General features: G+C 45.6%; 1 protein-coding gene across 1 annotated transcript in view; it reads left to right on the top strand.

The window, feature by feature from the left end:
- MTUS2 (microtubule associated scaffold protein 2) overlaps positions 1-16,581 on the top strand; it is a 1,086,829-nt gene that overhangs the window by 668,605 nt on the left and 401,643 nt on the right. The window contains exon 6 of the mRNA XM_086935158.1: positions 7,309-7,401. Coding sequence (XP_086791284.1) covers positions 7,309-7,401 — 93 coding nt within the window. The remainder of the gene's footprint in view (positions 1-7,308; positions 7,402-16,581) is intronic.

Here is a 16,581-nt window from a genome sequence, read left to right as displayed (position 1 = left end):
GCTGCTGGTTGTAGGGCAGTGGAAGACCTGGAAATCGTCACCTACGAGACTGTTCAGCACATCTTGGCCAAATTCCTGGCAGTCTTCGAGGGCATCGGACGACTGAAGGGGAAGGAAATACATTTGCACATAGCCCACATGGTGCAGCCAGAAGCCCCGAGACAGACACAAATTGCCTTCCACCTGAGACCATTGGTTGAGAAGGAGCTGGCCAAACTGGAGGCTGCCTGGATCATTGAGAAGATGACGGGACCAACACAGTTGGTGTCCCCCCATCGTTGTCACCCAAAAGATGAAGCAGCCTGGAGAAGTGAGGATCTGCGTAGGCATTAATCTGCCCAATGCTGCCATTAAAAGGGAAAGACATCTTACTCCCACAGTAGGCGACCTCATTGGGGAACTGAGCGGAGCGTGTTGGTTCTCCGACGATCAGGATATCGGCAACTAGTGCTCAATGAAGAATCGAGATATATCACAACCTTCTCCACCCATGTAGGCCTGAGGAGACCTACCTGCCTGAGCTTCGGCGTGTCAAGCGCCGCTGAGGTGTTTCAAAACACCATTCGAGAACTGCTGATAGACCTTCCAGGAGTCGTGAATGTCAGTGATGACATTCTCATCTACGGTAAAACCATTGCGGGCACAACACTCGACTGAGCAAAGTACTCCAGAGAATTCAAGAGGCATGACTCAACCTTCACCCCAACAAATGCGAGTTCCTCAAACAAAAACTCCAGTTCTTTGGATACATCATCTCGGCATTAGGCATAACCCCTGACCCTGACAAGGTGCGCAACATCGAAGAGGCGCCTGCTCCCGCCACAGTAACAGAAGTAAGGAGCTTCCTGGCATGGTCAACTATTGTGGCCGGTTCATCCAATACCTCACCACCTTCACACAGCCCCTAAGGGAGCTCAGAAAGGGTCTGTCCCCTGGGCCTGGGGCCCAGAACAAGAAACACTGTTTCAGGCGATCAAAGATGCTCTTACCTCCATCACCACCTTGGCCTACTTTGACTCGTGGAAGCTAACCATGGTTGCCGTGGATGCTGGCCTAAAGGGGCTAGGAGCTGTTCTGTTGCAGAGAAGCCATGTAGATGAGGATTGGGCTCCGGTGGCCTTCACCAGTTGCTCTTTGTCACTCAAAGATATTCCCAAATCAAGGGGAGGCAATCGCCATTCATTGGGGCTGTCACCACTTCCACTTATATGTGTATGGACATCCTTTCCTCGTGGCGACCGACCGACCACAAGCCTCCCCTTCCACTGTTTGCAGGCACTGCTACCAAACCACCCCCTCAAATTGAAAAATGGATGCTCCAGTTGCAGGAATACAACTGTCAGGTGAAATACCATCTGGTGTCGCTGAATCTGACAGATTACCTGTTGCGTCATCCCCGAGCGGCCACGCTGAAGCGGAGGACACAGAGGAATACATTTGGAATGGCCCCTTTCACTGTCCATAAAGGTTCTGGGGAAAAAACATGCCGAGACAAGTGTCTCAAAAGAGCACTGAAGATCATGAAACATAACCGCTGACAGAATGTCAAGAAGGAGTGGGGGGCTCTCACCCCGGAGGCGAGGCTGATCATGCAATGCTTGTATCATGTCAGACAGGAATTGAATGAAGACTCAATGGGATGTCTTCTCAGACGCCTTCGCCTAGTCATCCCCACCGCCTTGGCGAACCGAGTCATGGAACTCACCCATGCCAGACAACAAGGCATGGTAAAAATAAAGAGTTGATTGAGAACCAAAGTGTGGTTCTCTCTGATGGATGAAAAGGTGGAGGAGGCGGTGATATCCTGTGAGTGGTGCCAGGCCACAGGGGAAGCCAGTCAGCCATCTCCAGTACTAACAGAACTTAGACCTCGCTGTCCCTGGTCATGTGTCAGCCTGGACTTTGGGAGTCTCCCGGACAGGAGGTACATGTTTGTGCCTATTGATGATCACTCCAAGTATCCTGAAGTAGAAATGATTCTGTCATTGAGTGATCATGATGTGGTCTCCAAGCTGGAAAAAGTGATGGCCACTCACGGGCTGATAAAGGAATTGAGAACGGACAACGGTCCTCCCTTCCAGGGACAAGAGGTGGCTAACTATCTCTCCTCACTTCTCATCACTCACAAGAAAATCACACCAAGGTGGCCTCAAGCTAATGGCATAGCCGAGAGGTTCATGCGTACTTTAAATAAGATCATCCGCATTGCCCATGCGCGCCAGCAAACCCTACAACTGGCGATCTTTTCCTTCCTTCGAGTTTACTGCCAAACTCCACACTCAACAACTGGAAGAGCTCCGGGGCACCTATCCATGGGACGAGTGGTCATTGACTCCATTCCTCATCATCCGCTGTGGCAGCCAGGTGCACTGGATGAGCATTGTGTTCAGGCCCACCAGCAGCATCAAAATTATCAGGGCAGGTGCAGACGGGGAGCTCAGCCATCTGACCTCAAAGTGGGTGACTCTGTGCTCCTGTAGAACTGTAACACTAGTGGCAAATTTCTATTGCTGTATGAACGATAGCCCTGGGTCATCACACATCAGAGAGGTCCTAAAATCACACCCCAGCGAGGTCAAGAGTCTGTCACTAGGAATGTGTCGCCCTTTAAGAGGTTCCACCCTCAGAGGGAGTCGCCCAAGGACACAGACGCTACTGGCTCCGTGATGGATGATACTCAGGGCCAGGAAGAGAGCGACAGTTCCGAAAATGACTTGTCAGTGACTCCTGCCCCTGGGCCTGAGTCTCCCATGACTCTCCCGGTCTCAACAGGAGGTTCCCTAATGGCGCCCTCAAGCAACCTTCTGGGGTGTCTCACCTGCACCCGATATGGTCTGAGAAGGAACCCAGACTGAGGGATCACGTCATGTAAGACGTTTCCATTTTTCATAATGTAGGCGTAGCTGGCCTTGTTTTTTTTTTAATATTTCTTTTTATTGAACAGTTTCGACAAAAATCACATCAATTGATTACAAGCAAGCGACTTCATCATTTCTCAGTATCATAATTAACATTTCAATTGAGGTCACAGTTATTATACTGATTAACTCAGGGGGTTTCAAGAGTCTCAGTGTTGATCTGTCGACTAGGTGGGAGACAGAGGTCACCTCTGTAGTTATTCCACACTCCCCACACCTTTCTCCATTTCCCAGGGCACCCTCTGGCCAATTCGACTGACTTTTTTCTATACATGCACCAGTCTAGGTCCTCTTCCCACCTCCTCTATTGGGGCGGCTGGCTTGCTCCCCATTGCTGTGCAATATTCTTTTTTGCTAACATGTAAGCTAACGTTGCCCATTGTGTAGTGTACGTATTGAGGTCTTATATTACACAGCAGTGTGTGACTGTACACGCTTCATTTACAGTACACACCGTCATGTTACACATGCATATATGTGTTGTGATACATATAAAACTTTGCGTGCACATGACTGTGTTTCTTCACACATACATCATGGTAGACAAAAAGTGTTACTGTTCTTATATCTACACATTTGTGCTACTGTACAAACGTGTGTCATGGAACATACATTGTGCCCCCCCCCCCCCCCCCTTAATCAGGGCCGGCGCTAGGCATGGGCAGTTGCCCAGGGCCTCCCACTCAGCCTACCAACATGTGTCCCCGCACAATTGCAACAACCCACTGGTCCTCATGTTCCCCTGACACCCACGCCTATCAAATTCAAAGAAAAGGTTTCTCTTTAATATCAAATTGAAAGAAAGGTGTCTCTTTCCTCCTTTCGTTTATTTGTTCCCCTGTGAAATGGATCCAAAAAAGAAAAACACTTTTGCTGGAAATGTCTTCTTTTTCTGACATTTTTCTGTAGAAAATTGCAGCCTCCGGAATGAAGGTTCCAAATATGAAAAATAAATAAATAACTAAAAAAAAGCAAGACAGAGCTGTAGCAAAGTGGCCAGATTGCTTTTATTCACAGCCAAACACATTAGCTCAACTTTACAGAGTTTGCCAGTGAAGCGCTACTTTTCTTTTCTTGTCTTTCTTTACACAGCATTGTTTTCCCCAGGTGGGGAAGTGCACCATTCCTGGAGGTACTGCAATGTCTGATTGATGGATGGATTGGAAAACAAAATGTGTACTGCAGCTCTGTGTTCACGGATGTGGTCTTTTTACCATACTGCTTACATTTTGTAAGGATGTAAGCAGTGGACATTGAAATGGGTCCATTTCGGGCCCTGTAGTCGTGTCCTTAACTTTTCAGGCAAAAACATTCACTGACTTCTAAATAGTTAGTGTAAAAGCATTAAGGTAAATGTTGTTCTTGCTTACATTTCACATGCTTTACTTAATCTTGCATTCCCTATGGGTGTTTGCTTTTTCTAGGATGTTACTTTTTTTTTAGGCCACATATTGCTCTTGTCTAGTGAACAATTTAAATTGAATCTCATCCAGGTTTTTATAGCAGGGCACAATTGGGTTGTAGTTGAAGGTAGTGCGAGTTTCTCTCAGTGGGGCAGTATGGTGTTCAGTGGGGGAGAGGATGTGGCACTATGGTCAGAGCTGCTGAATTTGGAACTGAGGAACCAGGTAAATCCTTCATGGCCAGTCCGGATATATGACTGTACAACGCGTACCGTCACAACGCATACCTTTACAACGCGGCCGTGACAACGCAAGTCGTTACCACGACTTGCGTTGGGGGGGCGCGGATTTCGAATAGTTTAATTTACTATTCTAACACCAGTCCCCGTGGACCCTAGGGAAGGTGTTAGGATAGTAAATTATCTATTTTTAGACCTTGAGCGCCCTCCAGCGCAAGTCGTGGTAACGACTTGCGTTGTCACAGCCGCGGTGTAAAGGTACCGCGTTGTGAAAACATCGTTGTAAACGATGTTTACCGGCCAGTCCACCAGACCACTCTCTTGAGGAAGCACATTCATGTGCTAGACCTTAGAAGACCCCACAAGACCTTCGAAGCCCTGGTGTCTTAGCACCAGCAGGTGGTCCTAGCAGTGGCAAGTGTGGGTTAGCTTTGAAGGCCTGTCCACCACAATCCATGCTGAAGTTCACCTACAGTCTTGCGGGCAGGCCTATGAAGGAGCACTCCCTAGAGCGACAGTGACTCTGTCACTGAGGTCACAGGACCCTTGAAAAGGGTGGCCACACCGGACGCTGACTTTGGGTGGGGGCGTTGTGTTTGAAAGTATATTATGGATTTCAAAGCACTTGCTGCCTCCTTCATGGCCTCCAGCAGTTTTCTGCAACAATAAAAATGTCATGATAACTCCGGTGATTAATGTTTTTCCTGGAGAGAGATGGAGTTTTGTCTAGTGGAAGTTTTAACTCATGGAAAGGTAGCTCAGACGGTTAATGTGCCTACTGCAAAGAACATGTACCATTCAGATGACAATGTGCACATGATGTAAATAGGTCAATTGGTTACTGCTTTTGACAGAGATCCTTTTGTTACTTGCAGTTTATAAGTTCAAATCCTAACAAAGAACAGTGAGCTATTAACTGTCATCTAAGAGCTGCATGCAAACTGCAAAGTATAAATTAGAGCTTTATGGGTTTTTTTCCCTCAGTCTTTGATTATCCTAATGTTGCAAAAAGTTTTGTTTTGGATAAAAATCAGTTTTGATTATTAACAAGAACCCCCAATCATGGTATTACGTTTTAAATTCTGAGTTTGTGTTTCTTTAGACCAATCACTATTAAACTATACTCCATACTAGTAGTTGTCTTGCGACTCCTACACCTCGTAGTCCTTAGTCTTATTAAACATTTACTATACAGTGATTAACACATGTATTATTGATTGTCTCTGTGTAATGTGTGAGATGTAAAGTGCTCTGACACCCTACTCTGGTATGAGTGGAGCTGTAAATCAAATGTATTTGAGAGTGTGTGGTTATGGAGACTTGATGGGGCACTGTTACAGGGTGGTAGAGAGGTAATCCGTGGCAGAGGTGGTCATTGGGGGGCACCAACTAACATTGTTGCACAGGGCGCCACCAGTGCTAAAACCCTCCCTGCCCTTGAGGCCAGTCCGTCTCACCCATTGGTCCCTCCGTTGGCCTTGTTTCAGCAGTAGTGCCTGCAACTCACCAGGAATCAGCAATGCAGAATTTGCTCGCACACCAAACTAAGTTAGCAAACTTCACAGTCTCTCTGCTTCCTGCACTAGCACTTTTAACATGTGATGCCTGCTTTGAGGACACTGAAATTATGTAGCAAAGGAGGGCAAAATTATGCCGCAGTGTTGACTAAATTATGCAGCAAAAAAAAATTTCTGCAGCGTAATGCAATATATTTTCTGATACTTTATTGGTTTTACATTTTTATACACGCCTAACAGTCTCTGGAAAGATGTTGCCTTATTAGTACTAGTGTAGTATGCAAATGCAGCATTGAGAAAGGTGATCAGTCAAACGTTGTAAAGGGCCGTCCACAGCTCTTCGAACTGCAATCCTATCGCTTCTAAGCACTGTAAATCAACGGTGTCAATAATTCCCAATTTAAAGGGACAGTTCCACTCAGATCGTGTTTGGGCAGAGAATTCACCTGATCTGTACTAATGCAACAACCACAGGCAGATAGATGTGTTAACCTCCTGGTCACAGGCGCGGATCCTGGCGGCTTCCCTTCTCCGGAGCCGATAAAACGAGTGCCCCTGGGCTGGGCGGCAGTAAACATGTGTTGTCTGGAGGAAACCCTGTCGGACAGGAACGTGTAAGAGTCTAACAAGAGAAGCCTGCGGTGACGGAGGGGGTGGATTGTCGCTGGAGACAGGCGCCCCGAAGGAGTTGTTTCCATTGATTTTCAGTAAATCCTGCGGGGCGGCATAGAGGCCACTCAAACCCTCCTGAGGTACAGATGCTGAAGGCAGAGCAGTGACTGGGGCTCACCGAACCGCACTGTCATTCACTCTGCGTGCACGTGCGTTGTCATTTCCACGAGTGGACGTAGGATGTGAAAAACAGAGGCTACACAAATATAAACTAAAACATCGTTTGCTGACATGACACCCGCCAACTATACCCTGTGTTTTTTGCAATATGTTTCTTTTCTGCTCCTTTTCGCATGCTACCGTACATACATGTTGTGATGCTTTTGTAGTTAAGAAATGTTCAAACGCCTTAGACTGCAACCTCCGCACCTGTCTCAACTGTCTCCTGCTTGGCCTCCGAGATATGTTGCAGGATCACGACAGCCGACGACACAAGGGTTATTCAGCTCAACGTGCCTACTTGTGTGACCATGCAGTATTTTCCATTTCATATTAAACATTTTTGCCTTTTTTTGTGGTGTCGTTGAGTGCTGATTTGTTTTGTTCTTTATTTTATCAGGTGCCAAGAAAGTCCAGAAAGATCAAGAGCCCAAGCCGGCCCTCTCCTCCCCGAAGCGGTCGGTGACGTCAGCGAGCAGCGTGTACTCACCAGGTACTCCCGCGCGCCCGCGGCGCTCCTTACCTAAAACAAAGCCCCATTAGTCTTCATCATGGAGCGATGTATTCCCTCACGTGACATTAATATGGCGCCCAGCATCACATCGCATGTCTAATGAATATAATTAATGAGTAGTGTCTACCATGACATATATTTGTTTCACGTGCGAGCAGTGCGCCGCATGCAAAACACGGATGTCTTTTCTGGGTGATGACGCAGCACATATATCAATTACCCTGTCTACTGTACTCGCAGAAACCATCAGTTTCAATCACGTTCAGGGCATGCATGTTCATTAGTAGGCCCCGGGACGAGAATACAGTAAGGTGTACCTTTTTTAAAAGAAAACCCTATATTTTATCTCAGCAAAGTGTCGCTGGTAGTAGTGGAAAGAGAAATGAGTTACTCACATCACAATATGATCCTATCAGCCTCTCTTCATCCAAGGCGTCTACCTCATCAGCCTTTTAGTCGGAGAAGACTGAGTTCAGATAGTCACTCCTGTCTCTCGTTCCACGGGGTGAGTGGACCAGGGTAGCCTAAAGATGCAGCAATGTGCCTTCTACAGAGAGAAGACTGAGTTCAATAGTCCTCCCTATCTTTTTCTTCAGTGGAAAGTGTCGAGGTGTAAAAGTTTCTGCTGAGTGCCCTGTGGTGAGTGAGTGTCGTGAACCAGCCTGACGGGGGTTGGGGGGAGGTTATCCCCCAGAGAAAATGTTGAAAAAAGAGTGAACAAATTGTGCATTTCAAGAAAATTTGAGAAAGCAAGAAGGTTAATAAAGCAATTGAGAAAGTATAGTTGTGATATCAATAAAGAGATTTCATATTATACTGACTTAGGTAGCGTCTTATTCAGTATAACACAGAACTTCATAACTGACTTCGAGATAACAATGATGAGTACAACACGGAGAGGGATTTAAGTAGACATTTCTCCACAAACCTGTATGTATGCTGGGTATGCACCCTCATGTAATATCCACACAATATACAACATGGTGCTATTTTGTGTTATTTTCGAAAACATCACATGCATTTGATGAATTAATGGAAGCTACTGGGATAACCCCGGCTGCCTGTGAATGAATGAATGTTTCCATTCGAAGTCTAGACATCACGAGGGGGTTTGGAGGACCTGTGGGAGGATAGGACAGGCTCTGGGCATCGCGAGTCCCCTTCATCTATACTCGGCTCACCATCACTGCCCTGTTCACATTAATCGCTCGTCTGGTGTTTCGGATTCCGCACGAGCAGATACTGTGTGTGCTTTATTTATTGAACACCACATCTTTCTGGAAACATCCGTTTTTGTGGAGGCCGCATCTCTGTGTGTCCATCCTGCAGGCTTACACCGCATCTGAGGTCAGGATCTTTAAAAGAGCTCATGGAAGGCGGAAGTATGACTGTCCATTGCTTTACAGTCGAGCTGCCCTGCAGGCATGCCTCTCATTTTCTTTGCTCCCCGTAATTAATAATGTATCTATATTTTGGCTGAAGAAAGGCTTAACGGTCATGCCAGCCAGGACTCACACTCTTGAGCCGTGATCACCGCTCTTTCTTTTATAAACCTTCGAGCTGACTCTCCCACGGCACACATTTTAATGACATCACAGCAGCTGCCTCACACAAGGCCATTAATGTAAGATTTCCTTATAAACTGCCAGTAAACACGGTGTCCGGCGAACACACAAGACTTTCATGCTTCCATAAATACGTTTGTCGGAAGGGGATAATCGACAATGTGTGGTGAAACTGAGCTCACAATCCAACATTTTACTGCACTTAATCCCTGGTTTTACCTAAGAAATCTGCATTTTAAAGCTCAAAAGGGACTCCGTTTAAAGTTTAAACACACTCCCCGCCAGGGCCGGCTCTCGGCACCGAACAGGATGAGTTTATCTTTGCCTCAGACTTCACTTCAGTCCGGCATGCATGCGCGTGCATTCTGTGAGCAAGTGATCAATTACCTCACCTCCCTCAGGCCCGGTCCCGCCCCCTCGACTCCACCTGCGCGAGGATTGGCTGGGTCAGGGGCTGCCAACGATCATTTGGAGCCTTGGGGGATGTGGAAACAATCCCCTGGCACTGGGTTCCTACACTACAGAGCCTGTCGAGGGTTCAAGTGCGCATGTCGGATTGGTCAGAGCAAGGCACCCGTCCAACTGTGCACTTAACTCCAAGGAGGCCCGGCACCTGCCAATCAACAAGCAGGCTGGGAGCAGGAGCTCCCACCACGTAACTTCTGTGCCCAGGTCAAGCTGCACCCCGTGGCAAATAAAAGATGGAATCAACAGTATTAATTAAACACTTTTAATCAAACAAAAGGGGGTGACGCCCCCGCGCCCCATAAAGAAACCACCGCTGCTTTTCTTCCAAGGGGCGACTACTAACCTAAAGATGTAGCAATGGGGCCTTCTACTGAGAGAAGACGGAGCTCAGATAGTCACTCCTATCTGTTCTTCCCAGGGGTGACAGCATCGGGTAACCTTAAGATACAGCAATGCGGCCTTCTACTGAGAAGGTCACTTCTGTGACCTTGTGAAGGACATGTATGTCTTTGCCGGTTTCAGCTTGAGAGCAAAACAAAGTAATGAGTAAAGTCCTTGGATTAATCTCAGGGAATGGCAATGGCCCCACTCCACTGTGATACAACTAACCTGTGTCATTACTGACAGGATCCATCCACCATCCATCTGCAAACCAATCTTCACCACATCGCAAAGTGATGGTCCTGCCCGAACTCCTAGCCCACATCCCGTCTGAACGTTATACAAGCAAGCCCAGACCAGCTTTGGCCTGCGGCGTAAGTCCTATGCAGTGGCGGCTGCTTGGGATCTGAAGTGGTGGAGCAGCCGTGGGGGAGGCAGGGGGAATACAAACAAATAAGCACAGACAATAACTCATTTTTAAAAAACGTACCTGTCGCTGCGGTCACCGCATTTATCCTCGAATCAAGGGCTGGTGCACACTGCACAGGCTGCCAGATGCTGATGCTACTCCCATGCTGGGAATATTATTCCAGCATGCAAGAAGTGCTAGGATTGGTCTGAGCAGCCTGATTTGCCACCCAGACAGTGCCTGGGAGCCTCTAGCTTTTCTCCACCTGGCTGTACAACACAGCTGGCTGGAGAAATGCTAAGTGTGCATGATAGTTTGGTCCGACTAGGACGGCCGGCCAAACCATGATGAGCACTTGATAGTGCTGTTGCACATAGAGTGCATGCCCCCACCCCCACCCCCACCAGTAGCCTACAGGTAAGAAGAAAAATAAAATAAAATTGGTTTGTTATCATTTTATTTTTCATGTGTTAACTCTGCTGCCACCTAGTGGGGCTATGCTCCTTTGCCATAACAGAGGAGTCGCCTTTAGCCTTATGGCACAGTGAGCTCAATAACTGCCTCTGTGCCTACTCTCTGCTACTAGTCTCAGCAAAAAAAGTGATGGGTGAATGCTTGAATGAATCTCAACCAGATGGAATGACTCCGGCCATTCCATTGTGATATAGGTAATCCGTGCCTTTACAGACATGCACCAATCACAGGTAAACTAGTCTTCACCCGACCCCAAAACGAAGGCCCAGCCTGAACTTCTAGGAAACATTGGCACATCCCATCTGAACTCTAATACAATCAAGCCATACCAGCTCTGCCCTTATTGGGGCCTACTATGCAGACTGTGGCATGAGTCCTACTCACAGTGAGCTGAAGAGCCTTGTCTGGGCCTACCCTCTCCTACTGAATGAGTCTCACTTAGCACAAAAGTGATGGGTGAATGCTTAAATTAATCTCAGCCAGTTGCAATTACTCCAGGCGCCATCCCATTGTAATATAGCTGATCTGTGTCATTACAGACAGGGACCAACCATATGCAACCCAGTATACTCGCTGTCCCAAAGCAATGGTCCAGCTTGAAATCCCAGTCCACATCCCATCGGAACTCTGATACAAGCAAGCCTAGACAAGCTCTGGCCTTATACTGGTCTCCCCTGTAGGCTGCAGCTTGAGCCACATAGAAATCACATATAAACTTCCATGAAAAACCAATCAATTAAATATTATGAAAAAGATTTTAGTAAAAGAAATGCTGATCAGATAGCCTCAAAGATCTTTCTAAGAAAGTATGGTACCATAGTGCAAAGGCTTTTCTTTTGAAAGAATGTATCTGGTATTGGAACCACAAACAAAGAGCTCTTCAGCTAGAGAGCTAGATCCACATTTCTGTGGTGTCTGGTGGATTTGAGGGTTATAATGTCAGTCAGTCATACAACAGCCCATAACAGGTACCCAGAAAGATAATTGTGATTCTTCTCTCATCTCACGTGCCACCTCCCACCCATCCTGTTCGATGGATGAGTTAGAATATAAGTGGCCCTTTAAAATTTAGGGATAGCTATTTGCATGTTATAGCCGCATGCATCCAACTGGGCTGACCGTTGGCACATTATGGGTTGATAGCCAAGTTGAGATGTATTTGTTTCGAAGTTCCACAATCAAATGCGTCCAATTGCCTTTTGTTTTCCTTAATGTTTGTTTTCCTAAATGCTTCTTAGAAACATAGCTAGATAAACGCATTTAGTGTGGCTTTATCGCAACAGAATCCTTTGCATGTAGTTGTTGTTAGTGTAAGAGTTTGTTTAGCACAAACTAGTTATAGGAAGAAAATATGTAGCACGTTACAATTTTTCATAATGAAAAAAGAGATCCTGACCCCTTTTTAAACGTTTGATTTTTTTTTAAAGTCTGCACATATATATTAACGCTTTCCCCCTAGACATAGAGTGGGTAAAACCCTCTGATACATCGGACCCTTTCTTAGCTTCACAATTAACAAAGCGAGCGTACTGCGGTGTGGCGAGTCTTTGCGCTTAGTAACTGCATACAGCCCTAACTGCTGGGGCTGTATTTCAGGTAAATGCTCATTTCCAAGTATTTTCTGGCTCTTTTCTCAGTCTGGCTCGGGGTGTGTGAATTAGCAGCAGTAAATTCGTTCCTGGACCACTCTTGTTCTGATATTAGTAGATCTTGTACTCCTATTTAGGGGTCCTTTGTATTGTGCTGTTGCCTTGCTACGACCTGTTTTCAGATTTGTTGGATTAGTTCAGTGCTTAATTTGTAAAACAAAAAGATAAGTGCCAGGGCCCTTGTCAGGAAGCCACTTCAGCCTACACCACCCCGTTGACCCTGCCAGCGCTGCCAATAACTGTACCAACAAAACTACTAACTATCAAACTCCTGCAACTGTGACAATTCCGCCTATTCCACAGGCTTAGCTATAAGAATGGCTTGGGTGGCAGATTTTAGTCATTTTTAATGTATACAGAATTAATAAACAATTGTTATTGTTGTGCTTACCTCTAAATTAGACCGACAGTGCCACCATGTGGTAGATTGTCATAAGCGCCGGTGTTGACAATTAAGTTCCGGTGCCGAGCACAGGAAACCACAGGCTCAAAGTAAGCAGTAGTTCTTCAGCTCTAGGCACGGTTGTTCCAATTAGGATGAGTATTCAATTTCAATGTATGTGTTTATATGCTTAGTGAATAAAAACCATTGTATAAAATACACCATCATTTTTCTGTGGGTCTGTTTTCTCCTTGAGTTGATCATCCCTTCGCTAAATGTAATCTTTAGACCACATATATCTATGAAAACTGCCATTTTGTTTTATTTTTTAAGCACCTATGAGGGTGCTGGTTGGATTGCTGTAGGTGCATAATCTTTCATTACTGTAGTTTTTATGTGTTTTTTGTGGGACTTGAATTAAAGAGTTTCTCCACTGAATATGATGTAGGTTTCTGTGTGTTCAGTAGCTGATCACTTGTGTTGTATGTCTCTCAACTCTGCTTAGCTCTTTTTGTTCATTGGTAGGCAGATTTTTAGGCTCGAGCTACATCCTTGTTTCATTGTATTTACATGACTGAACTACATGCAAGAAGCTTAAACCTATAAGTTCGTCTTTGGTTTTCCCTAGCTTTTATATATCCTTTTCAGTTAAATAGTCAGCAATCCAAAAGGTTACGGTAGCAGTTTTGAACTAAGCTGAAAAGAGTGCCAGCAAGATCTTGTCGCATCCTTGCCTACACATTAGGTCACTGAGTAAGTTTAGGCCTGTGTGTTAAGACAAGAATAGCCAAATCAATCCTTTTATTGGATGTTTTTATTAACTCTTGTGCTTGTCTGTTAATCCAACTCTTTCACTTATATGGGGTTTGACAACAGAGCTTAAAATGTGCTGGCATTTGCCGCTGCTTACACTGGCGTTTATTTCTAAACTCGAAGAGTCTACCACACGGTGGCACTGTCTGTCTAATTTTGAATAGAGTGTATGAGTAGTGCATTTAACTATTCAATATACTCATATAATGATAAAATAGGCCAACCCTATAGATGGAGATGGTCTGGAATAGTTCAAAATGTTGCACTTGTTCGAGTGTGATGGTTAGTAGATAATGCCGGCACTAGCACTCAGCAGCATTGGCCGGAGCTGTGGGTAGTGCCTGCTACAGTAGACTCCTTAGAAATACCTCAGGCCCTAGCACTTTATCTATTCATTTATTACAAATAAAGCTCTGTTTTATAGTCTCAGGTCGAAATGGTGTAGATACAGTAGTTTTTTTAAAAATCATTATTAACTAGTTCCCTGCCTTTTACATTAATTGATTGTACAATAACCTTTTTCCTGGGGTGTGCCATGTTATCTTTTTATTGCCACCTCACTTTAGCCAACACAACATAGGGCTTCTCTAGTCTCAGATTTGCTGTGTGGTGGGTTGCTTCTTAATGTTCTTCCACTGTGCGATCCTGTCCCAGCTCTTCATCAATTCTATAAATGTTAGGTCCACTGAGCATGATTTTTCTGTTTGGGATTTCTAGATACACAGAGCCCCTCTGTGTTCACCGCTTACACTAATGGTGTGAACTAAGTTTACCATAGATCACTGTAAAAGTCTGCCCCCTTTAATTTGTTGAATAGGTATGCTGATGTTAGGGGATATGAACCCACCAGGCAGTAGCAGCACCATTTAAAAAAAGAAGAATATTGAAGGCCAGAAGTGTGGTTGCCAGTGTTCAATTGTAGAAACCTCTGAAGGTTTTAGAGATCCCTGCCTGGAATGTGAGGTTCCTCGTTTTGGGGCAGATGGCCATCCATCAGGGGAACGAGGGCCGTTGTTTTTGTTGATCTGGTAGGCCATTCACCATTCTTAAAATGATCCTCTGATCCTAAGGTGTCACTTTCATCTAAGTTAATAGGATTGCTCCAGTGTTGGCCCCTGTATTGGAAAAGTCAATTATTTAGTGTCTAAAAGATTTCCATTTTTCCGCAGCGCAGTGACTTTTCAAGCAACACATGTATTCACAAATTCTTCAACCTCTTGTGTGGATCCGTTTTGATTGGTCAATACTATTCATGTAGAGATGGAGAGCTGTTCTGGTTTGTAGGATATCTTTGGGTGACATTCACCATTAGCGATATTCCTCCAATCCCAGTGTTTCTTTTTCTAGAACTCAATAGTTGAAGATCAGTTTAGAGAGCTTGACATCATCTAGCTAGGGCTCTGAAGGAATTTCACACTGGGGTTGCTTTACATGTAAAGTTTGGATCACACACAGGTCATTTTCAGCGTCTCAGGTGTTTTTGGTCAATCTCGTTTACTCCATTCTCTGATTGGGTTGGTGTGTTCTTTCTAACACAAACAGTCACTCATATTCTCTTTTCCAAATATCTTTCTGCGGCTCTTAAGTAACAGACCACTTCCTTAGTACTTAGACATCTGGAGATTTGGAGGTCTGGATTGCAGGATTATGTGGATATATTCTAAGGCTCAACCCACAAGAGGAATCTCCAGCCTATACCTGGAATCTTATAGATTTTTTTGGGGGGGTATTGTGCATTGGGATCTTGTCTCGGATTTCATGATTTCGGAGCTGGTGTAGTCAATTTAGTAGTCATAGTGCCAATTGCGTTAGTTTTTATATATGAGTTGCATCTTTTGCCCATCCCATGTGTAAGGGCCCTGTTAAGAAGAGTATCTTGTACACATGTGATTGCTAGAGGAGCAGAGAATACATTTTGCTGAGTACCTCGAAGGAATTGTACCTTTAGTTAAACCTGGCATTGCAACATGCTACAGTCCAAAATTGATTTACCTTTTTCTGGTTTTCTTAAGGGTTGATCTTGATCACCTCTCTGTATAGATTTCCACAAACCTACCAGACACCTCGGCTGATCCAGACTCCTACTTACGCACACCCCCATGCATTAGCAGAACCAGATGTGGACGCCATGCCTTTTCATACTTCACTCCTAAAGCCTGGAGTGACCTGCCCCTGCACATCACAGCTGCTTTTTTGGTTCTTGAATTCTGCAAGAGACTGAAGACTTGGCTCTTGAACTTGCCCCGGTCTTGGTTTGGCCAATATACAGCTCCTGCTTCAGCACCAGGAAACCATACCAAGTTATTATTATTATTAGGGAGGTTTGTAAAGTGCCTAGTTTACGCCCACAGGCATGTCCCCGCGCTATGAGAAGTGGGGTGAGCAGTCCAAGCAGCCAACACAACCGTCTACCGTCTGAATAAGTAAGTCTTAAGTTTTCTTCTAAACATGGATTCTGAGGACTCCAAACGTAGCTCTGATGGAAGGTCATTCCACTGCTTCGCAGCCAGATATCTGAAAGACCTTCCCCCCATACGCGCCTTCTTGATTTTTGGGATTTTTAAAAGACCTGCGCAGGAGGAGCGTAGAGTCCTAGTGGGCTCATACCTGGTGACCAGACTCTGAAACGGGGCAGGGGCTTTGCCACCCAGAATGCGGTGACACGTGGCAAGAGCTTTGAATTCCACCCTGCTCCTAACAGGAAGCCAGTGCAAAGCCTGGAGTCCTGCCTTTGTGGATGATCTTCTTGGAAGCCTCAGAATAACGCGACCAGCAGCATTTTGCAGCACCTGGAGGCGATTGAGAAACTTTCCCGTAGCCCCCAGATACAGCAAATTGCCATAATCCAGGCGTGAGGTGACTAAGACATGCACCAGCGTCCGACGAGCAGTAATGGGCAGAAGATCCAAGACCTTTCTCAGAGTTCTTAAAACTCCGAAGCATGCCCCCACCACTCGGCCAATCTGGGGGCCAAGGGCAAGGTCAACGCCCAACCACACCCCAAGATTCCTTACTTCC

This window comes from Lissotriton vulgaris, chromosome 8 (assembly GCF_964263255.1).
Source record: "Lissotriton vulgaris chromosome 8, aLisVul1.2, whole genome shotgun sequence".
Classification (NCBI taxonomy): domain Eukaryota; kingdom Metazoa; phylum Chordata; class Amphibia; order Caudata; family Salamandridae; genus Lissotriton; species Lissotriton vulgaris.
The sequence above is the reverse complement of the archived record's forward strand: the minus strand, read 5'-3'. Positions and strand labels throughout refer to the sequence as shown.